Source organism: Schistocerca americana, chromosome 8 (genome assembly GCF_021461395.2).
Source record: "Schistocerca americana isolate TAMUIC-IGC-003095 chromosome 8, iqSchAmer2.1, whole genome shotgun sequence".
Lineage (NCBI taxonomy): Eukaryota > Metazoa > Arthropoda > Insecta > Orthoptera > Acrididae > Schistocerca > Schistocerca americana.
Window position 1 is genome coordinate 45,589,958 of NC_060126.1, and position 24,308 is coordinate 45,614,265.

The 24,308-nt window shown below is 38.2% G+C and overlaps 1 protein-coding gene across 3 annotated transcripts in view; it reads right to left on the bottom strand.

Annotated features, from left to right (window-relative positions):
* Window positions 1-1,631: 1,631 nt before the first annotated feature.
* The window catches only part of LOC124545300 (serine/arginine repetitive matrix protein 1-like), a 184,470-nt gene continuing 161,793 nt past the window's right edge, over window positions 1,632-24,308 (bottom strand). For all 3 annotated transcript variants that reach the window (XM_047124197.1, XM_047124195.1, XM_047124196.1), the window contains exons 10-11: window positions 11,403-11,595; window positions 1,632-2,220 (exon numbers count right to left, since the gene is read on the bottom strand). In XM_047124197.1, coding sequence (XP_046980153.1) covers window positions 11,466-11,595 — 130 coding nt within the window. In that variant the 3' untranslated portion in view covers window positions 1,632-2,220; window positions 11,403-11,465. The remainder of the gene's footprint in view (window positions 2,221-11,402; window positions 11,596-24,308) is intronic.

Here is a 24,308-nt window from a genome sequence, read left to right on the forward strand (position 1 = left end):
CTTGCAGGCTACCTGAAGAGTGTCCCCACAAGCCACTGTTTCTGCACATATTTCTTTCATTTTTAGTGTCACATATTACAGCATTATATTGTATAGTCCTTATCTGTGAGACATTCTGTTTATAAATCATTCAAAAATGCCTCGGACGAAGATTGTATAAGGTACGAGAGACAGACAGAGAGAGAGAGAGTGGGGGGGGGGGGGGGGGGGAGTACACAGAAATATGCTAAAAATTACTGATGAACCACAAGTGAAACAATCTGGTTTCAGTGGAATTACAAGCAAAAGGTCAATTGAGTTGCCTTGTAGAATCACTGGAAAATCAAGAGAGAACATGTTCAAATTCCTTAGTAGAATAACTTCTGCACAATAACCAATTAGTGAGAACATGAAGAATAGAGCACAGAACAAACTTATAAAGCAAATGAAGAATAATTCAAAAACTTCAGACAGTTGGTGTTTGAATGTACAATTTTGTTGGGCATAAAAATGTTATTGCAGACAACTACTTTAACATTTAGTATTACAACAAGCCATTTTATGATTGTTGTTTGAAATCTTGGCTGAGAACATATGCTTGGATATTAAAATTGTTGAGAGTGAAAATTATCTTCAACTAGCCTTTCTAGTTGTGCGATGGAGTGATTACATCGACCTTGTACGGTAACTTGTAAAATGAAATAGTTTTGATGCAGAATAAGTCAGATACCTGAGGACCACCATTCAATGCATAACTTTCTTTTCACAACCTGAATTGTCACCAACAAAAACCTCCTTCAAGCCACAACTAGTGCAGTCATGAACCTTTTTATTCACTTGGCTTACAACTATAGCATTTCCCCTACTTCCCTCCAATCTTTCTTAAAACGGAAAAGTTTAAATACACTTGAGACTTCAGGGGTTTTTATTTGTCTTTCCCTGTTCAGCATTTTATTCTCTATGTTTTTCAAATTCTATGTAAAAATAGAATAGTAGATGATTTTTTTTTCTTACCTTTCACCTTGATTTCTAACTTTTTTACTTGCCTTCTCCACCACTCATATCCATTTTTCTTTGTAGAGTGTTACATTATATTTCCCAATTTCCAATTCGCTTCCCAAAAATTTTTATTGCCACTGTTGCATTCCCAACCCTGAAGACATTACCATTCCAAAACCTTTAGTGTCAGTAGTACACTCAGTTTCCTCATTGCCTTTCACAGATCAAATATTCTGCTGTATCACATCCTAGTACTGGAAGGTTCTCATGTGTGGACTTGAAATTTTACAAAAGTTTCTGATATTTTCTGTGAGGAACAAAATTACATTAGAAATCAGAATGAACCCTCTAGCCTCAATTTATTAAGCTCTGTATCTTGTAACTGGGACACAGATGTGGTGAAAAAAACAATGCTTGAAGATGGTTGTAGTCATTTACATACATACATACGTATATTCATCAATGATCAATTGTCCCTCTTATGTATCAAAGTGAATCTATCACTTTCTAGATGACGGGGTGGGCTATAAGCTGACTAGTTATCCTTTTGTGAGGAACATCAATTACAGGAGACATTTTCACAGAATAAGACAAGATAAACATTAACCATATATATATATATATATATATATATATATATATATATATATATGGAGTACTACAAACACAAAATATTAATATACATACGTTGGCATGTGATGGAACTGGCAAGGCTGGGAATAGGGAGTGATCATTTTTACATAGTCCCTCATCTTTAGCAATTGCTGTTTGATAGGTTTTTGTGTCCCATATTGTTCAGTTAAAAAGAGATCATAGAATGACACTGATTTTATCTTAAGTACACACAAATTAAGACTGACAGACAAGAGAAATATTACAGATGCAAAGAATCTGCAGCCAAAGACAATATTAAAAATGTCCATAGTGGACAGCATACTGGATTTTAACATTTTCTTCTATGTAAATACTGATACATAATTTAGAGCAAGCAAATAGACAAGAGCTCAGCAATATTTGCAGGAATGACTCTACTAAAAAATTCTTTCCATGATTAGTCAGACACCAATATATAAATAAAAATCTACGATTTAGTATTCATTACACACTTCAGCTTTCGCTTTCAATACTGTACAGTGCACACAACCCTTACACAATTCCAGGAATCCTAAAACTATTTTCTACCAGCGAGTGCTGTACAGAAGGGCAGTATCCCATCCAAAGCAGCGCAAAACTGTCAGAAACCTGCAAAACAAAAAGTTTTGTAAATATTCATCTTGTAATAATCCAGTTCAGATTTGTTCAGTATCGTAAAACAAATCAGATTTAGCAATTAATAAAACACTTGAAAAAGAAAAATTCAAGTTCAGTGCAGCCTAAAACTACAGGTGGTGGACAAAAATACGGAAATATGCAAAAACACAACAAATTACCATTCCTAATAGGTGTAGGAAAACCGTTGGCATTCAAAACAGTTTCCACTCATCTTAAAATGGATACACACAGGTCCCATATAGTTCTCAATGGAATCTTATATCAGTCATGCTGCAAAATAGTGGCAAGTTCAGGATAGCGATCACACATCCTTCTCACCAAAGCACACCAACAAAGGCACAATAGCATTGAGATGCAGTGACTGTGATGGCCAGGAAGAAGTGCCAATTCATATTTATGGTCACAAAACCAGTCCTGCAAGATGCGAGCTGTGTGAACAGGAGTCTGTCACATTGGAAAATTGCCACACCATTGGGGAACAAACACTGTACCACAAAATGGATCTGATCAACCAAAGTTATCACATAATCCGCAGCAGTAATGCAATCTTGTAATGCATCCATGGGGCCCACGAAATGCCATATATAGGGTGTTACAAAAAGGTACGGCCAAACTTTCAGGAAACATTCCTCACACACAAATAAAGAAAATATGTTATGTGGACATGTGTCCGGAAATGCTTAATTTCCATGTTAGAGCTCATTTTAGTTTCATCAGTATGTACTGTACTTCCTCGATTTTCACAATCAATATGCGTGGGCTGATGAGAATCCGCACGCAATTGTGCAATCACGTCATAAACACAGATTTTCTGTGAACGTTTGGGCAGGCATTGTCGATGATGTCTCGATTGGGCCCCATGTTCTTCCACCTACGCTCAATGGAGCACGTTATCATGATTTCATACGGGATACTCTACCTGTGCTGCTAGAACATGTGCCTTTACAAGTACTACACAACATGTGGTTCATGCACGATGGAGCTCCTGCACATTTCAGTCGAAGTGTTCGCACGCTTCTCAACAACAGATTCGGTGACCAGTGGATTGGTAAAGGTGGACCAATTCCGTGGCCTCCATGCTCTCCTGACCTCAACCCTCTCGACTTTCATTGATGGGGGCATTTGAAAGCTCATGTCCACCCAAGCCCGGTACCAAATGTAGAGACTCTTCGTGCTCATATTGTGGACGGCTGTGAGACAATACGCCATTCTCCAGGGCTGCATCAGCGCATCAGGGATTCCATGCGACGGAGAGTGGATGCACGTATCCTCACTAACGGAGGACATTTTGAACATTTCCTGTAACAAAGTGTTTGAAGTCATGCTGGTACGTTCTGTTGCTGTGTGTTTCCATTCCACGATTAATGTGATTTGAAGAGAAGTAATAAAATGAGCTCTAACATGGAAAGTAAGTGTTTCCGGACACATGTCCACAAAACATATTTTCTTCCTTTGTGTCTGAGGCATGTTTCCTGAAAGTTTGGCCGTACCTTTTCGTAACACCCTGTATAACATCATTACCGAATCCCACCATGTTTCGCTCTGGTGATGTAAACTGGGCCAGAAGTTGGAAACAGTGTCAAACAAAACTCATCTGACCTAATAATTTTCTTCCATTGCTCCATAATCCAGATTTTATGGCTTCAGTATCACATTTTCCAGTTACAGATATCTGCATCTCTGATGAGTGGTTTTGCAATTCCAGTTCACCCTGCAATTCCCTGCTTGTGGAGGTCCCTTTATGTTGATTTGGGCTGAGCATTCGTGAGTGCAACATTCAGTTCTGCTGTGAATTTTGCAGCTGTCGTTCTCTTTTTTTCCTCTTCAATGACTGTCTGTCAACCACTCAACACACACTGTCATCCATGTTGTGACTTAGCAGATGAAGTTTTTCCACTTTTCTCTGTATGGGGCGTAAGTCTTCGATACAGTGCCTCTTGAAATATGAAACACTTCGGCTATCTTGTTTATGGAAGCACACACTATACAAGTACCACTAGCGACTTCACTTAGCTCTAACATAATGCACTCACAACTACACAGCACTCTGTTGTAATCACGACTGATACTTGCAACATACTGAGAACACTGCACAGGTGCCATTCGTGGTAAAATACAACAGTGCAAACTGCAGGATTGGTTAATATCTGCATTTATGTGGTGTTGGCCATCCAGCAGTGTTTACAAATATTATGTGGTTAAGTTTCTTGACACCAGGGCACTCTATGCAGCATATTTGAACTGGCAAATGTGTAGAAGTTGGAACAATTTGTGCCATATCTACTGCCACTGCCGAGCTCTCCTCGGCGTGGTGGCTGATCGGAGTAATTAGGTTTGTTCGAATGAAGATATCGTGACCAATCGAACTATTTCTGAACTGTCTCTACTGCGCAAATGCAGTTTTGTGATTGTTGTGATCATCGTGAAACCTTTGTCGAACCATATTTAGCGTGTTTTGACACCGTCATTCACTTTGCATTGCTCAAATGCTTTTAGTTTAAACACAGCACCGGTTACATATTTTATTCATGTTGAGCAAAATGTGTTTCGAGAATTTATTCTCGTTGTCAAGTGCAGTATTTACGTATGTACTTTTTGTGATGACACACAAACAAACAATGTGAGAGAGAGTTTGTGTATGTGTGTGGTTTTCTACATAATTAATGAGGCACAGTACCTGATAACCTCAAAAAGATGACAGTGCAAGAGATGTAGAATAAAATGTATTCAAACACCAGACAAAATACTTATTTACATATTTGCAATTGACAACGAGAAAAAATTCTCTAAAAGTGTCGTGATAAGCATGAAAAATTACATAACTAGTGCAGTATTTCATTATTTGAAAAATGAAGGAAAGCTGCAGGCTTTCAAAAACATCAATTATGACATATGAAATTGCGTCATACGTTCCTACTTCCCAGACAGTTATCAGTTCGAGTTACATCAGTGGTTTTTATTAGATAATAAACCTTCATTAGATAATAAACAAGTCCCTTACAAATCTTTTAATGCCTCTTATGTACATATACCACACATGAAGTGCAAAAATACATAACTTTTACAGCTTAAATCTTTATTTCACACATTTTACATTTTTCCGCATTTTACACCCCCCCCCCCCCTTTTTTTATTGACTTGTGTGGATGGATCTCTCTCTCTCTCTCTCTCTCTCTCTCTCTCTCTCTCTATCTCACACACATACACCTCTCCCTTCCTCCACACTTATGTTGCTATAATGAAGGAAAGAACTCTTGAAATTTGTAGTACAATATACCCAGGGGTGAACACTCACAAAAGGTCGATAGTAATACCCATGAAAAACACACTCACATAGCGTTTCCACTCTTTGCTTCATATTAATCCTCAATTAAAAAAAAAAAAAAACAACTGTACTGTTTTATTTGGACACATTAAATATTGAGTTTTAGGATTGGATAGGATTGTCGGGGTTAAAGAGACTACTAGATCATCCCTCCATCCTATATTCATCAAGTTGAGAAGAGTCCTCAGAGAAGAAGCCATAGAAGACAAATCCTGAGGAATCTGACTGTAAATGAGAATCAACAAAACCTAGAGATAGAAGCAAGTAGAAGTGAGTAAGGGGGAAGAGGGTGAAGGTGGGTGAGTTGCTCCACTCAGAAAGCAGCTAGAGGTCCCCAACACTTGTCACGCAATGGGAGACACAATATTTGCATCTGACCAGTGTTTGCTCACCTTCCACTACAAGAAAACTAGCAACACAGACAAATTGAAAAAATCTCAAGAAAGAGAATGACAAGACAGCAAACCAATGACTGATGTAAAAGAATTAGAAGAACTAAAAAGGTGTGAAGTGTCGGAGCCAGGCCAGGCTGGACCACCAAGCAAATGCAGCAATGGACCTTCAACGGTAAAACGTAACACCAGATCAGCAGTTTGATGTCTCCACTTGCACCAGACGCAGTGTGTCAGCAAGACTGAGGTTTCGTTGTAGGGTGGCCAAATTAGGGCAGTCCAGCAGGGTGTGGCCATCGTTCAGCCAAGTGTGGCCAATGTAAAGTCAAAAGGGAACAGTAGATTCTGTGAGAGCAGCACACAGGAAAGACTGGCACATACTTGTGGTCCCCTTTACTGCTCCCTGTTTGTTCCGAGAAGTCAGGGCACACCAATCCATATTCCAAGCCTCCAACATTTGACAGCATAGAGCCCACCAAAGGTCCAGTTCCGGTACCCGTATTGTCAAAGTTAGCATCATGGTAATCAACTTTGCAACTGGGCCAGTGTATTCATTCCCTGGGGCCCAATGTGAACTGGGATTCAGACAAAGATGAATGACTGGCCAGCTTGGAGGAGGTCAGAAAGGAGATTCTGGATAGTGATAATCAATGGGTGTTGAGGGTAACATTGGTTGATAAGCTGAGGATTACTCAGAATTAAGAATGACTCACTAGTGCGAGAATGAACGTGAGTGAGTGCTCCAGCAATGCCCATATAATTCTGCAGTGAACACACTGAATCCATCAGTCAAGAGGCATTGTTCACTGCATGTTGCATGTGTAAACACAAAACTGGTTCGTCCTTGACTGTAGAGCTGTCAATGTATACCACTTCTGAACCCAGAATTGCATCGAGGACAGCCAAGAACAGCCATTGCAAAATTACGGGGCCAAAAGAGTCTTTCAGTCCAAAGGATACGTCCTGGGATTCCATTGTGGGAGTAGGATCTCTCTACCAGGAAAAATTACATGGAATTTAGATGCTCAGGAGAGCAGTGAGTGTGTATTACATAGCTGAGCAGCAGTTGTTGGCAACTGATCTGTAGGGGAGAGATTCCACATTCCACGAGTAAGCTGTTTACAGGTCTGATCCAAAATGCACTTGTGGCAAGTTGAACACCACAATGGTGTATCGGGTCCAGTATCCCCAATCCTGAAGGTGATGCTGTGTCATATACCAGACTCCTACAATAGACAGAGGATATGATCATAGCATTGTCAAGTGGTGAAAGTGTACAGTAGCCTGCACCCCAGTTGGTGTTACTGAGGCAGTGAAGAGTATTAAGGTGAGACCATCATCACGTTTGTTGAAGATTGGGAAGACTTATCAACTAGGCTTTGCAGTCCCAAAAAGCGGTAAGACTCCACCACATTCAACAATTTGTCATCGAGGTAGAGTTCTGGTTGTGGATGTGCAATAAGACAGTGACAGAAGTGCATGACACATGTCTTCACAGCTGAAAACTGGAAGAGAAGGGTCGGGGCTCCAGACTGCACCTTTCATATGGCACCGTGCAGCCAGAGTTCAGGAACACCCGCACTGGAGGAGCAATAGCAAATGCAAAAATTGTCAGCATACCAGGAGGGTGACACTGCAGACCACACAGCTGCAGCTAGACCATTGATAATCATAAGAAAACAGGTGACATTCAATACAGATATCTGCAGGACCCTATTCTCTTCTCTTACTGGGGAGGGGGATACTGAAGGAAGTAACAAATTGAATCCAGAAAATATGGTGTGACTAGAACTTTTGAGGAAAAACTGGGAACGGGCCCCGATGATCCCCTAGTCAAAGAAGACAGCAATAAGGTGTGCTGATGACAGGCAAAACCTAACCATATGGGAGACTCCAGGCAGACCAAACAGTCAGCCATAGAAAGGCCTTGGTGAAAACCTACATGGGAAAAAAAACCACCCCTAGACTCAAGATAGCAACACAAGCACCAGCTCACCATATGTTCGAGCAACTTGCAGATAACATTAGGATGCAAGAACAGAGTCATTTTCAGGCAATGAGGTTCTCCATCAAAGGATGTCATTTACAGTATTTGAAAGCCCATCCATCAAGGTACTGTCTTTCGATGGGGAGGATACCAAGCAACAGGGTATCGCTAAGTCTCCTAGTGAGAGAATGGCTGCGGTTGTGCTCTGGATAGCTGCAGCAATACCTCCAAGTGGCAGTATGCTAAGGGCAATGGCAGAAGCAGCAGTGTTGAGAGCCCATCCAGGTAGACACCCAGGTGAGTGAGGCTGAGGGAGGGGGATGACAATCAGAAAATGATCACTGTCATACCGGCCATTATGGACTCTCCAACGGCTGAGCGGTATAAGACCAGAGGTGTCAACGGAAAGAGCAATGGCTGAATAAGATCCATATGTCACACTGAAGTGCGTGGGGGCACCTGTATTCAACAGACAAAGATAAAGCTCTGTGAGCAAAATTTCGATAGCTTTATTGCGGCCAGGGGTTGCGGTTCCACACTACAAAGGGTTGTGGGTATTGAAGTCGCCCAAAATGATAAAGGGTGAGGGGAACTGAGAAATCAGTGCAGACAACACGGCCTGAGAGACTCCACTATGAGGATGCAGATACACACTATAGACAGTGGAATCCAGAGACATAATCACACAAAGTGCCACAGCCTCCATAGGTGCATCAATCGGCAAAAGTTTGCTATTGACAGAGTCCAGAGTGTATGTGCAAATTCTGCCCGACACTCTGTCATAGTCCACTCAATTCTTAAAATAGCCCCGAAGTTGCAGAGGATATGAGGCCACAATGCTGGGAACCAAGTTTCCTAGAGGGCAATGCAGAAAGCTGGGGAAACCCATAAGAGATGATGTACCTCAACCAGTTAGGAGTCAAAATCACTACAATTCCACTGGAGGATCACACTATCGGTATCCTGTGCGGGCGTGAAGGGACCAAGGAGGCAGGTCACGCCCTGGGGTCACCTGCTGCCACCGGTTGTGGGGATACGGCATCAATACATATTATATAAAGAAAATGAACCACCACAGCCCTAACATCGAACAAATTTATTTCAATCAACTTGTTTTGATGCAACATTAACGTCATCTTTAGGCCCCTATAAACCTAAAGAATACTTGCATTCCTCAGCCCATGTATCATAGAATCCACATAATACTAGTCATAATGGATTGCATAAATCATGCAATGTGTTTTCACCAGTGTGTGTATTACATGGTATCTGGTGTATCCAGTTGCAGGTCAGCAGAATCTTGGGCGGTGAGTACCCTCGGGGACAGAGCAGTGCGTTCTGGAGGGCCCAACGTAGAAGGCACAAGGGGGAGGATATCATCACTACAGAGGACGATATTATCATAGCCACGGCAAACATCATCATAGTGTGTAAAGGTGCATACAGTAATATTCCTTCTTGTGCCCCTCTCCTGATATGCGAGTTGGTCAAGAGCCTTGTATTTCCTATTCTCTTTGGAAGATGGTGCACAAAGTTTTATGGTTACTTACAATTTCTGTGAGGTCGCCAATCTAACAATATGTATCTTAGAACCAGTAAAATTCTATGCAAAGCAGCAAGGGCAGATGGAGGGTGAGAACTGAGCTGTTTGTCACACCTGTATGTTAAGCCTAATTTACACAAAGATACTACACGGTAAAACTGAGTTTTGAAACTGTGCTGCTCGCTACTGTCCACATGCGACACACACAGGCGAAGGTCACTGGTGTGTTGCTTGCGCTTATGTGTTATGTGACATTTCAATAAATGTAGTACGCAGTTTGGAACTGAGAAAATTATTGGTTTCTCGGCAGTTACAAATTAAGCAGAGATGGTAGTGGGACAAGAGTGATAATCACTACAAGAACCAAGAGTGACACTGGGTGCAATTGAGAGAATTCTTCACAAAAGTAACATCGAAGGTTTGATGATGCTGAAGTTACTGACCAAAACACATTCTATAAGAAAAAAGGAAGGATGTATACACAGACGAGGAGAGGGGGGGGATTTTTCCTGGATTTCCCAGTTAAAAATCCACTTTTTCTCAGGTTAAAATACACAATACCCTGGTGAAAGTACATTTTTTTCCATGTGAAATGACACTGTACTTTCCCTCAGAGCTGTAAATCTTACCAATCCTCTGAATGGTGAAGATACTATACACCAGCACAGAACTTCCCAGCAATTTTGCGAATGAAATGCAGCAAAAAACAACGCATTTTGAAAAGATCTTTGATGTGGGGCAGCATTTACACTGCATATTTTAGTAACACGAAAGTATAAACCATAATTCTGTCAAATACAGCACAGTAGCCTCTGAACCACTGAAATCAAGATTTCAATGTACTTTTGTCGGCCAATCATAGCTCGTCATATGATCTTGACACCCAATGGCAGCAGATATTCAGGTGACAGGACACGTGATATAGTCAGCGAATAGGAACATCACTGTTAAGTCATGCAAATACAGAAATAGGTAAATTAAGTGTTTTAAATTAATAAACATACAATATAGTAACAAGAAAAACTAAGCTTTCACATGTAAAAATGGTCTTCAAAAATTTTTTGGTGTTTGTGCACGCACTGTGTTTTGTTGGTGTACATGATGCATTTTCTTAGCATCTAAAGTTTTGGTGGCATTCTCTCATTTATGTTTTATAACTGCAGTATTATACAGGCTAAAGTAAAATTCTTTGTTAGAGTATCAGTTTTTACCACTCAAAATTACAAAACTGTTACGGAAAACTAAAACAATGAAAACTTCCAGGAATTAAAAAAAATCTCTGGTTTTTCTAGGATTTTTCCTGCCTGAAAAGTTCTTGGGTTTTTCCTGGATTTCCTGGTTGTCCTGGGCTGTATACGCCCTGTAATAAGACAGATAAGATTAATGAAGACCTCTTTCTACATGGGGAAACTTGAGCAGATACTCTTAGCTTAATATGAAGGCATCCCGAAGAAAACGACTTCGTTAAAAGTACAGCTGCACAAATGCAGAAGCTACCAAAAATAATACAATGTGTAATTAAAGGCGAAAATAGAAAATTTACTATGTATGAAGCAAAAAGCTTGATATCCAAAAGCTGTAGATAAGAAACTTCCCAAATAGGTTACATCACAAACATCTGTAACAAATTTTGTACTTTGGAACACGATATGGATAATATAGAGATTAGGAATAAAAATTTACACTTGTGCAGAAACACAGTGCGTACTCCAGTTTCAATTCCGACAATAATGCTTACCACATTAGTGTATCTTCTTTCCTTACAGCATCCTGAATTCTATTAAGTTCCAAGAATTGTTCTGACTTCATTCTTAGGTGGTTGAAGTAGCTTCTGGAGTAATCGACCAAAATTTCACCACTGAGCAACTGAGACAGCAAAACAATTTTAGAAACAAGTGTACTTACCTCCAAAAGACTGGCACTCTCCTCACTTGGCAAAGAACACCCTGTGCCATGTGAAACACGTAATTACAAGCGACGGCGTTTCCTAGAACTGCTGCTGCCACCACCCCACCCTTTGCGGCTACGAGATGCTTCAAGAGCTGCCCAATGTTCATAATAGCGTTCTGCTTCAAGCCATTCCTGATACTTGTACCACCTGTGAAAAGAACACAGTGCTTACAGTTTTGTTAAAAGGGGGTTAAGGCTGTGTGTCACACAGCTATGGTGGTATACTTCTGCAGCAACAATAACAAAAACACAATTCAGATTATCTGTAGTTCCATATAGAGCCTGATATATTAAGAAGTAACTAATTCCTCCATTTTTCTTTAATCAAAAAAGTAATTAACTATTAATGATTAGGTACACTTTCTTCCTGTTTTTGTCATCAGTCCTCCGAGCGGTTGGTGCAATCCACCACCTATTCCTTTCTTGTGTCAACCCCTTCATGTCAGGCTGACACTTGCACATTACATTCTCAATTATTTTGTTTGTTAAGTTTAACACAAATCTCTGTCTTCCTCTACAGTTTTTACCCTTTACAGCTCCCTCTATTAGCATGCAAGTTATTCACTGATGTCTTCAACATGTCCTGTCATCCTGTACCGTATTCTTGCATGTGTTTTCCACATGCTTCTTTCCTCATCCATTCTGTGGAGAATCGCCTCATTCCTTAGACAATCAGTTCATTTAATTTTCAGCACTGCATCTTAAACGCTTTGAATTTCATCATTTCTGCTCTTCCCACAGTCCATATATGCTTTGCTCCAAATGTGCATTACCAGAAATTTCTTCCTGGAATTAAGGCTGATGTCTGATATTAACAGACAGGAACACTTTCTTTGCCTGTGTTAGATGACATTTTATGTCTTCCTCGCTTCACCCGTCATGTGTTACTCCGCAGAATTACTTAACTTGGTGGTCCCCAATTTTGATGTTAAGTTTATCACTAATCTCATTCATGCTGTTCCTCACTAGCTTAGTCTTTCTTCAGTTCAGACCGAGTGAGGTGGTGCAGTGGCTAGCGCACTGAACTCGCATTCGGGAGGACGACGGTTCAATACCGCGTCCGGCCATCCTGATTTAGGTTTTCCGCGATTTCCCTCAATCACTCCTGGCAAATGCCGGGATGGTTCCTTTGAAAGGTCACGGCCGACTTCCTTCCCCATCCTCCTCTAATCCGACGAGACCGATGACCTCACTGTCTGGTCTCCTCCCCCCAACCCCTTTCTTCAGTTCACTCTCATGCCATATTCTGTACTCACTGGACACTCCATTCCCTTTAACAAGTCCTGTAAATATTCTTCACTTGCACAATGTCACCTGTAAATTTTATCAGAGATATCCTTTCACACTAAATTTTAATGCTGCTCTAGAACCTTTCTTTTGTTTCTGTCATTGTTCCTTCGAAGTTTAAATTGAACGGCAGGAACAAAAGACTACGTTCTGGCCTTACATCCTTTTTAATCTGAGCACTTTGTTCTTGATCTTCCGTTCTCAACATTCCCTCTTTGTTCTCATACATTTAGTACATTATCTGCCTTCCCTCTATTTTCTTATAATTTCCAACACCTTTCACCACTTTACATTGTTGAGTGCTTTTTCCATATTGAGAAATCCTATGAAGCTCTCTCAATTTTTCTTAAACCTTGCTTCCATTATCAGTCACAATGTCAGAACCACCTCTCCAGTGCCTTTACCTTTCCAAATGCTAAAATGATGTCATCTGACAGAGCCTCAATTTCATTTTCTATTCTTCCATATGTTATTCTTGTCAGCAACTTGGATGGGTGCACTGTTAAACTGATTGTGCAATATTTCTCACACTTAACTGACCTCGCTCCCTTTGGGATTGTGTGGATGATGTTTTTTCCAATACCTGATAGTTGTCTTCAGACTCAGATTTTAAATTCCAACCTGATCCATTGGTTGGTGGGTACATCCCTGTTTGAATCAGAAATTATGAAGGAATTTTATCTACTCTTTCTGCTTTATCTGATCCCAAGTCTTTCAAAGCTGTATTAAACTCTGACTCTAACACTGAATCACTTATTGTTTCCATATTGATTCCCATTTCTTCCTCAATCACATCATCAGACACCCCCCCCCCCCTCTCTCTCTCCCCCTGTGTGTGTGTGTGTGTGTTTGGGGGGGGGGGGGGGGGGGGAGAAGAGGCATGCGCACAACGAGTCAGTCTTTCCCCAATAATTACTTTTTCAATTTCTTCACATTTTTCCTATAGCTATTTTTCCTTGACGTTCCTGCACTTCATATTTACTTAGTTCCCAAATGATACATTTCTGTATTTCCATGAACATTTTTGTACTTCTTTCTTTATATAATCAATTCTAGTATTTCTACTGTTACCCAAGGTATCTTTGCAGTTACGTTCATTCCACTCCAAGTGAACTGCCTACTATGATTTTCATTATCACAGTATCTATAGACTCAGACAACATCAAATACATGTTGTCATTCCTCAGTAACTCACCTCTTTGCACACTGATTCTTCTGGACAATTTTCTTAAGCTTCAGTCTACTCTTCATGATTACTGTACTGTGATTGAAGTCTATATTTGCTCATGGGTGTACCTTAAATCCAATATCTGATTTTAGAATGTTTGTATGACCACAACCTACTCCAACTGGAATCTTTCCCTACCTTCAGGCCTCTTTGCAGTATACCTCCTCCTCCTCACGTAATTTTGAACAGAGTTTTGTTGTTACTAACTGAAATTTATTGCAGAACTCGAACACGTTCTGCTCTCACATTCATACTACTAAGCCCATATTCTCCTGTAACTCTTTCTTCTATTCGTTTCCCTAATACTTTGTTCCAATTACCCATAATTATTATTAGGGAATGGACTTTTATTTGCATAAATATTTTTCTGCTTGAAGATAAAAACTATAACTAAGACAGAAATTCCCAAAACAGCTCACTTCAATTGTATGCAAAATTCTACCTCACATTAAAAAAAGATAGTTCATTAAGAGAAAAAAAAGAAAAAATTAAATAATTTTTCTAAACACACATTTTTGTCAGCTTTAAATTAAAAAAAAAATCTTGTACATTGTCATATTATGACAACATATTCCGTAGTGAGTGACTTCCACTACACATGCTGCCTGCAATCTGAAAGGGGAGTCCTTTATTTATGTCAAAGGCTGATGCAATCTAAACAACAGTGTTCAATCATTACCCACATTTCGTTTAAAACAGAGCTTTTATACAGTGCATTGTCTTATGTGAAGTGATTGGTGATATAATGCCAATTAGTAGCACCTTTACATGTGATGGATGAATTCTATTCTGTCAAAAATGTGGTAAATCAGTAAATGCATTTCAGCAATCTCATGCCTTGCAGCATTTAGAGGCAGAATGGGTGCTTCACAAGTTGTTTTAGGTGAAGCAGCTACCTATTCACATATCATATTTTAAAAAAGTTCCAAATATTATGCAGATTTATGTAACACTTTCTTTTCATTTGATATTCCTTTATTTATGTTGTGAAGTTCAGAACTCAGAAATTTTCTTACGAAATACACAAATTTGAAACACCAGAAGAATCAACATTAAGGAGACTGTTACAAAGAAATGCAAAGAAAGATCAGGGCAGAATATGGGGAAAAAGAAAAAAAGGTAAGCATTGGTGGATCACCAGACACTAACAGTAGAAAAGGGAAATATTGTGGTAGGTGCGTTAGAATATGATGAAATAGTTTCTGAATGGTAGTTTCTATTAGCATGTAAAGAAATATCAGTATTGAATCTTGAATCTCTGCAGTCCCATAAGTAACAAATGATTCTGGCAGAGGAACGTATATCAGTGGCGACCTGTTCCTTTTCGCCACTAGGGCTATAATCGATTTTGCTGTGGTGTAGTGGTCCATCTACAACCACCAGCATGCTTTGGCATAGAATTTCCACCTTCAATGGCCTTCTTTAGTCGCAAGATGACACTTTTGGACACACCCATTACTGTGGCTTTGAACCATCACAACCACTAAAATGAGGATGTCGTACCACGTGGGATGTTGCAGTAATTGGTTCCATACCAACCTTCTCTCAAACACAATATTGCATTAAATGTTGATTGCGTACAGAGTTTTTGTGCACAAGGTTTTCTGCACTTAACATGTCCTGCCCTCTGCATTTTTTTTTACTGTTATTGGTCAGATGTTCTGTAGCAATTATTAGTTGTTCCATAGCAATTGGCAGCTGTTCCTTAGTAAAAGTTAGTTGTTCTTTAGCAACTGTCAAGCTGTGTACTTTCTTAATTTCTTCATCATCTCCTTCTTCTTGTGAAGTTGGCACGGACACCTCAACTATTGTTGTTGGTGTTGGTTTGCTGTTGATTCGGGCTTTGTTGCCTGAATTTCTGAACTGTTGACTATTATTGAACTGTTGACAGTAACTCACTCTCAACCCTACCTTCCTGTTCATAACAAAGCCTACTCCTATCATATAAACTTTCTTCTGCTGTTGATATTATGCTATATTTGTCTGAGCAGAAATCCTTATCTTCTTTCCATTTCACTTCACTGATCTCCACCATATCTAGACTGAGCCTTCACTTTTCCCATTTCCTAGCTGCCTTTCTACATTCAAACTTCTGACATTCCACACCCTGACTCTTACAGTTGATTATATAAAGCATTTGACCTTAGATTAAAAAAGACCTCATATCAATCTAAACTCTAAAATCTGCACTGTATAAACTTTAATCCCAGATTATGTCACCATGAAGTAGCACCAACTTTGTCTAGTGAAAATTCACTAATTACAGTCAGGTTCAAATGTAATTACCTATTTAACGTGTAGTGACAGTACATAATAACATTTCTGTTTTGTGGAAATACAAACTGAAGTATTAAAGAAGTTGTTAACACACGAATATGTGACTACACCATTCCCATACTTCTGAAACTCTAAATATAATATTTTTTAATCTGTAAGGTTAGGTTAAGGAACTTATTAGCTATGTACTTAATGAGAGAGCTTAATAATTGCTCTCATAATTCTTGGAGACTTCTCGTAATTTATGTGATTAGTTTAAAGGTTTTGTACAGATACTTAAAAGAGAATAGTCCAATTCGACATGTTAAACATACTGAAATGTTGCTTTCTGAATAATTAATAGAATATACACCAAATGTTTAATTAATTCTCAAAGACATTAAGAATAAATTTTCTCTGTGTCAATAAATCTGTAAAGTAGGGAGAAAAAGTCATGATTTAATATAGGGAATGCATTTTTGTGCTGTTCCAATAAAGAATGCTCTACAGAAATGTTTATATATCGAAACTGTTGGTTGGTTGGTTTGGGGGAAGGGACCAAACAGCGAGGTCATCGGTCCCATCAGATAAGGAAAGGAAAGGGAAGGAAGTTGACTGTGCCCTTTCAAAGGAACCAGCCTGGCATCTGCCTGAAACAATTTTGGGAAACCCAAATCAGGGTGGCCGGATGGGGGTTTCAACTATTGTCCTCCCGAAAGCAAATCTAGTGTGCTAACCACTGTGCCACCTCGAAACTGTAAAGCAAGTTGAAGACAGTTGTCGTAATTTGTTTTGGACTATATAAAAGCAGGAGCTGTGATATATATATATATCTCTCTCCCCCTTCTCTCACATTAGTTTTTGATGGCTGTTTCATAAAATATTAGAGCCAATCTCCTATCTGTAACTTTTGATTAAATAATTACTTAATTTAATTATAATAGGCATGTTTGAATCAAGAAACCTACTTTCCTCCTCCATTAATGCCACATCTCAATTTATCATGTTGTAATTTAAAACCTTTTCAGGCTGCGGTGAAGGAGAGCTGATGACGAATTGTCTGGTGGCCACAACTGAACTACTAGTGTTCAATTGGCATTTATCCTATCAGTATCCGGGCAACGGAATTATGCAAACTGCTCAATTTAGAGATCGGTCAGTGCCTTCGGTCAACGTTCTCATTGGTCTGATGAGAATCTGAAGCTGGATGGCGGCATGAAAACCAATTAATAAGCAAGTAAAGATTTTCTATGCGCCATTTTACCATTTCAGAAGGTTTACCACCAGCAAACATGATTAAAAAGTTTTATAATAGTACTATTTTTTTTTCAAATATCAGTAATATTATATTAGGATAGCCAACGTGTTGCTTGAACAAAAAATTGCGTTATGTTAACTGATGCTTGCTTGTTCCATTTTTCATTAATCAACTGTATTGTTGGAGTAAAGAAAAAACTGATGACAACTACTCACTACATAAATGAAATTAACTGATGTAACGGGTATTAAAGTAGACTCCAAGCAGCGACACGGGAAAGAAAAAGTATGGTTATCAACGTGTTACCAGTTGCCTCTACTTTTGTTGTCTGCAATATGTAGCTCATTTAATTCATGGCCAATTTTGGATTTTCTGCATTTTGCGTAGTTTGCAAGTTAGTAATTGTAGTAGGCTTTGTTGCTAAATGCTATACTAAGATGGCTACTTTTGCGTTGTGCGCAAGCAAGATGAAAACGATTGATAGTGGATTTTTTGTTTGAAGCATCCATCTTGTCATTTTAATGATACAAAAATTAGTTTCTGGTAAATTTATGCTAATTATTCAGTGTGGTGTCAACAGTTTTTATTTTGAAGCACATTTTCAATTTGTGTTATGACAAAGATAGATAAATTCAGTAGCAACAGCACCGATCTGACGATGGCAGAGTTCATTGCTCAAAATGTGGAGGCAGAAATTAATACACAGGTACAAGTAATTTAATGTGCCAAGCAAATACCTCCTTCAATTGTAGATTCCTTTTCTGTATTATTCAATAAAATTGCTGAGATGGTTAACGCACATGATGAAGTGATTCCTTCAGACATAAACAGCACCATTTCTGAAAGGAACGAACTATTGGCTTTACAAATCTCTGTGCAGGTCAGTACTACTCTTGATGAGGGAGATGCAGTGCTGACATCTCAAATAAATAATACTTCGACTGAATGTGACAAATAGTTGGTCACTCAAATTTCCACTCTGGTAAAGGAAAATTAGTAAAAAAATTTAACACTGGTTTAGGAATAATAGCATCCGAAAATACCAGTCTAATGAAGGCCTATAAGCATTTACCAGAAACCGTTTCCAAACTATCAAAAGATGTGGACACAACACAATTAGCACAGAAGGCAATGGGAGATATGATGCATGAATTAGCGCAACATGTTGACAGCTTGTCTGTAGAACCAGAAGAAATGTTGGAAACCTGGCTAGACGAGCAAGGTGAAAAATTAAAGACTGAATTCACCAAGAGGCTTGAGCAGAAGGACAAAATGCTCACCAATATAATAAATTCAGAGTGGAAAGGAGCAATATAATCAGCTGGGAGGAAGCAATGGCCAAACTCGGCATGGCAAAACAAACGCTCTGTTCAGAAATAGACCACATAAAGCACATGATACATCATGACTTTCCACAGTGGCGAGACAAACTTTTGTCACAGGTGAAAGAAGTGCACCGTGTGGTGGAAATAATACCATAGCCATCACACAAATCACCAGCTATCGATACACAAATGCAAGATGCATACAATGCAGGTGCGCAAACCCCAGGGCCATACTTTGAAGCATATCAGCCTGTAAACCACGCAATAAACAATCACATCATCAGAAGGGGGCAAGTGTGACCTTAACACAGATCTTTCAGGAAGAAAGCCTGTTAAAACACCAACAATTTCAGGTCTTTACAACAGACAAAATACAACCCCATCCCATAGTTTTTATATGTTCATTCCACAATGTATTGCCTAGGTCATGGAATGAGAGGCAGAGAGCATCTTGTGGGCTACCGAAACCACAAAGAACTCTATACATTATGAACAATTTGAAAAGGCTTTTCTTGCTAAACACTGGTCAGTGGGCATACAAGAATGCCTTAGAAAGCAGATCTTCAGCCCATAAATATACAACCCAAAGAAGGGTGGACTTAGGAACTGTTTCAAAAAATACATTAATTTAATGAGATACTGGGACAAGCTGGCCATGCGCCCAGATATATTACACATCTTGAAGGCAAAGTTGTGTGTGCACATAAGGGAAAAGGGTCATTCAATGTCAAGTCACCCAGGCCTTGACACCAACCATGTCAGATTTTGATGAAACTTGGTACAATTACTTCTTATATCATCCTGAAAGCACTTGTAAAATTTTTTTGCTCTTTCTCTGATAGTTTTTTTTTAATAAATTTTTAAAGTTCTTAGATTTGGCGTTGTTTCAGCAGTCGGAAATCTCAACTTAAACGTGTCCTCACAACTAAAAAAATTTGTATATTAAAGAATACTCAAGATATCAGTATGATATTTTGGAATAAATTTGTGTATTATATCTAAATGTTAAAAAAAATTACCAATAAGATATATTAAAACCTTTCAAATGAATAAAAATTTACAAGTTTTTTTTTTTAGCTAACGGATGTTCAGTTTTACAAAAACTGCAATATCTAGAGTCTCAGACCTGATAGAAAGCTCAAATTTGTTTTAAAATACTCTTAATTGTATAGGCTACTAGATAAAAGAAAAATTATGTTGGCTTTTTAACCTGTTTAATAGTTATCTAATTTTTAAAATAATATTAATTATATTTTAAAAATAGAAAGTACCAAGTGACTTAGACACCGAAAATAAGTTTTTGTCTTCTTCAAGTAACAATGTACGCTTGGATTTTGTTTTGTTACTCCTGTGTTTTGAAGTAAAAAATTATTACAGTGTTAAATAGTGCTTGGACAGTATTTCATTAAGTTTATTCGAACTTTCAGTAAGTACTGTTACTTAGTTTACAGAGATTCTTTTCCAATATCCTATAAAAGTAACCAGAACAGTAATCAGACCAAAAGTGAAATCAGTATGTCAGATATTCAAACCTGTAGCGTAGGGTTATTTAAAAAATCTGACTGTTTCCAAACAACCTACACACCTTCAAAAAAGTTACAGCCGGTATCTGAATTGAGCGAGGAAGAAAAAGATTTGATCCACTTACGATCTGGAATTAATCTGTGTGAATTTAAGAATATATGTTCATACCACAGCTACTACTTTTTAAACGTTTTTGAAAAGTATCAAACAACATGTGTAGACCCACTAAAAAAAACACAAAAAGCCCACCAAAAAATCATTGAGAAGTGTAGGCTTGGATCTTTCTAAACAATTACTGACAAAAAATATTAGCATAAAACCTGGACAAAAGTTTTGCTCAACATGCTGTAACTTTTGCGAGGAAAAATTAAGAGTTGAAGTCAATGAAAGTGAAACAGATGAAGTCATAGTTGAATTAGAATCACAGGAATCCAGAAATGAATCCCTCGTACAAACAAACATTGCTCTTGATAATTTAGCTTTAACACCGATAGAGCTTCATGGCTTGTCAGAACAAAGTAAAGGGTCTTATTTTAAAAGGAAGGTTAGCAGTATTGAAAAGACTGCAAAAAAGGCGGTTTCAAAAGCATTAAAATATGATGCACCAAGTTCTGATGATGTCGAAGAAGATACAAGTGTGGTTGAGAAAGCAAAGGATTTTGATGTAATGATTTCTCTTATGAAAGAGAAGATTTCATCTGTTGGGAGGTCTAGAAAAATCCAGATTCTGACCTTGGCTCCAGATTCTCGGAGTCAAAATAAAGTGATGAAAGAATTTAATGTAAGTGAGTACATGATGCGACAAGCTAGAAAGCTAAAATCTGAAAAGGGTATTCTGGAAACTCCTGGTCCAAAAAAAGGTAAAACTCTTTCTGAAAATACAGTAAGACTTGTAACAGATTTTTATGAAAAGGATGAAAGTTCGAGTGCTACCTGGAACAAAAGACAAAGTAAGTGTTCAAAAAAATGTGTACATGCAAAAAAGACTCATTTTGTGTAACTTGAGAGAACTCTTTTATTCTTTCTAATGGGAGAATCCTGAGGTAGAAGTAGGATTTTCAAAATTTTGTTTCTTGAGACCTAAATGGTGTATCCTTGCTGGTGCTGCAGGCACACACACTGTATGTGTATGCAGTATCCACCAGAATGTTAAACTATTACTGGATGCTGTGAAAATTGAAGAATCTTATAAAGACCTAATTAAGATGCTTGTGCGCAACACGGAAAACCAAAACTGCATGCTACGTCATTGCGACAGCTGTACTGCACTAACTGAGTACTTATCTGAAAAACTAAGTGAAGATTATGATTTAGAAGAAGAAATTGTAATCAGTCAGTGGGTTAACACAGACAGGACGGAAATGATCAAACAGTCTATCAGTGTTGAAGACTACATTTCTTTATTGGTTAGGTCATTGGAAAAGCTCACCCCGCACTCGTTTATAGCAAAATCCCCATCAGCAGCCTTTAAAAGATTGAAAGAAGACCCACCACCCAAAACAGCAATTATTGTGATGGGTTTCAGTGAAAATTATTCCTTTGTTATACAAAATGAGATCCAAAGTTACCACTGGAATAGAGGTGGTTGTACTCTACACCCAGTTGGAGTTTTTCTAAGAAATGAGGAAAACAATGTTTTTGTTTCCAAACAATGTTTTTGTTTCCAACCAATGTTTTATTAGTGATGACCAAGAACGTGGTACTGGTTTTGTTAACTTTGTACAAAAAGAAATTACAAAGTGGCTGTCATCACATCATACTGACATTGACTCAGTTCACTACTTTACAGATGGTTGTGCTGGGCAATACAAAAATAGAAACAGTTTTAAAAATTTGACTGAACACTTGAAAGACTTTAATTTGAAGGCCCAACACACTTTTTTTGCAACAAGTCATGGGAAGTCAATTTGTGATGGCCTAGGAGGAACTATTAAAAGAATTTTAAGGATAGCTAGTCTACAGCTTTCAGACAAAGAACAAATAATGACAGTAATCGATGTGTGTTCATTTTCACTTTATTGACAAAAAAGAAGCTGATTTGCTACGGTTGAAACTAGAAAACCGTTTTTCAGCAACCCGAACCATTCCTGGAACAACAAGTTTTCATAACTTCAAACCACTTCCAACAAAAAACCTTGAAATTAGAAGGACTGCAGATAGTGTAAAACCCTCCGTACTCTTTTCTTTCCATTCATCTTCTGATTGGGTTCGTGTTGAACCATCCATAAATAGCTATGTGGCTGTAAATTATGATGGTAACTGGTACTTTGGACTGGTAAAAACAATATTCAATGATGAAGAAGATGCAGAAATTCTATTTCTACATCCTTCAGGACCAGCTGCATCATTTTATTGGGCTGAAAGAGAAGATTCTTGCATAGTGCCTTTGGAGCACATAGTCTGTGTAGTAGACGCACCTCAATCAAGCGGCACTGGAAGAATGTATTACTTCAATAAAGACTGTATCAAAAGAACTGAAAGCTCTTGGATGAATTGGAAAAACAAGTTGAATCAGCATTAATGTTTATTAAAAAGACAAAATTACTCAAAAAATTCAATGTTTCAAGCAATCAGTTGGGTTATACATAAGTGTCATAAGTACACTATCTTTGTACATAATTCTAATGTAATCTACTATAATTAATAAACATGTTAAAAAGCCATCATTATTTTTGTTTTATCAAGTAGCCTATATGTTTAAGAGTAAATTAAAACAAATTTGAGCATTCTATCAGGTCTGAGACTCTAGATATTGCAATTCTTATAAAACAAAACATCCGTTAAAAAAAAAAAAAGAAAAAAAAAATACATATATATATTTTTTTCATGGAAAATATTAATATATTTTAATAGTATCATTTTTATCTTCAAATATGTATAATAAATAAACTTGCTGCAAAAATTCATGATGTTATCTACAAGAGTTTTTAAGATAAGCAATTTTAAAGTTTTGAATACAAATTAAATTTACCATTTCGGAAGGTTCGGAAAACGCAAAACATAAAAACTTAAAAAATTTATAAATAAAAACTATAAGAGATACAGCAAAAAAATTTTGCAGGTGTTGTCAGGATAGTATTAGAACCATTTGAGCCAAATTTCATGAAAATCTAAGGAGGTGGGTGTAAAATTTATTTTTTATTGGGTGATTTGATGTGGAATGACCCAAAAGTTAACAATGGTCCCTGATTTTGACCTTTAACACTTTCAGTCAGTGCTCGGTACTATGAACCTAATACAAGAGGACGTGAAAAGCACCATTGGCAACAATGGTTCATATTCCACCAATAAGAACAGGCACAGAGTAATGGCAGCACGTTGCAAACCAGACATGCAAATTGGAATGACAACAATTGTGGTCCACAAAATGAACAGACACTCTTTCAAAGGCAAAGGTGAAAAATCAGCATCATCGCGGGTATCAAAATAATCTAAATGGGAACCAACAAAACAATAATAGGAGTCAAGGCCACAATAATCAGTGGTCACAAAATAATCAAGGGCAAGGTACGTCTATAAATTGAAACATCAATAACTATAATCAGGAAGTCCCAATAGTCGACGTGGTACCAACAACAATGTCCAGGGTGACAAACTAAACGCAACTATCGAGTTCACTGATGACACTTGCGGGACAGAACAGGGGCAATAATTTGAATGAACAGATAATCATGCTCCGACATAATGATGAGACTGACATCTATCAAGAGTTATTTAATGAGGTAGACAATAATAGTGAAAGTCCATCAGAGCACGTACAAGCCGTTATTTAAGCAGTTGTGGGAGGTTTTCCCATGACAATTTTAGGTAATGGTGCAAGCAAAAACATAATAGAAGCTAACTGCTTTAAGAAAATGGCACAGTCTGTACAGATTCCGACTCTGCCAGTTAAAAACTGCATGGTATCTGGTGCTATTGGCACCAGAGGTCAGACTGGCACAGATAGGTGTAGAATTCGAGAAAAGAGCGGATCAATGCATGTT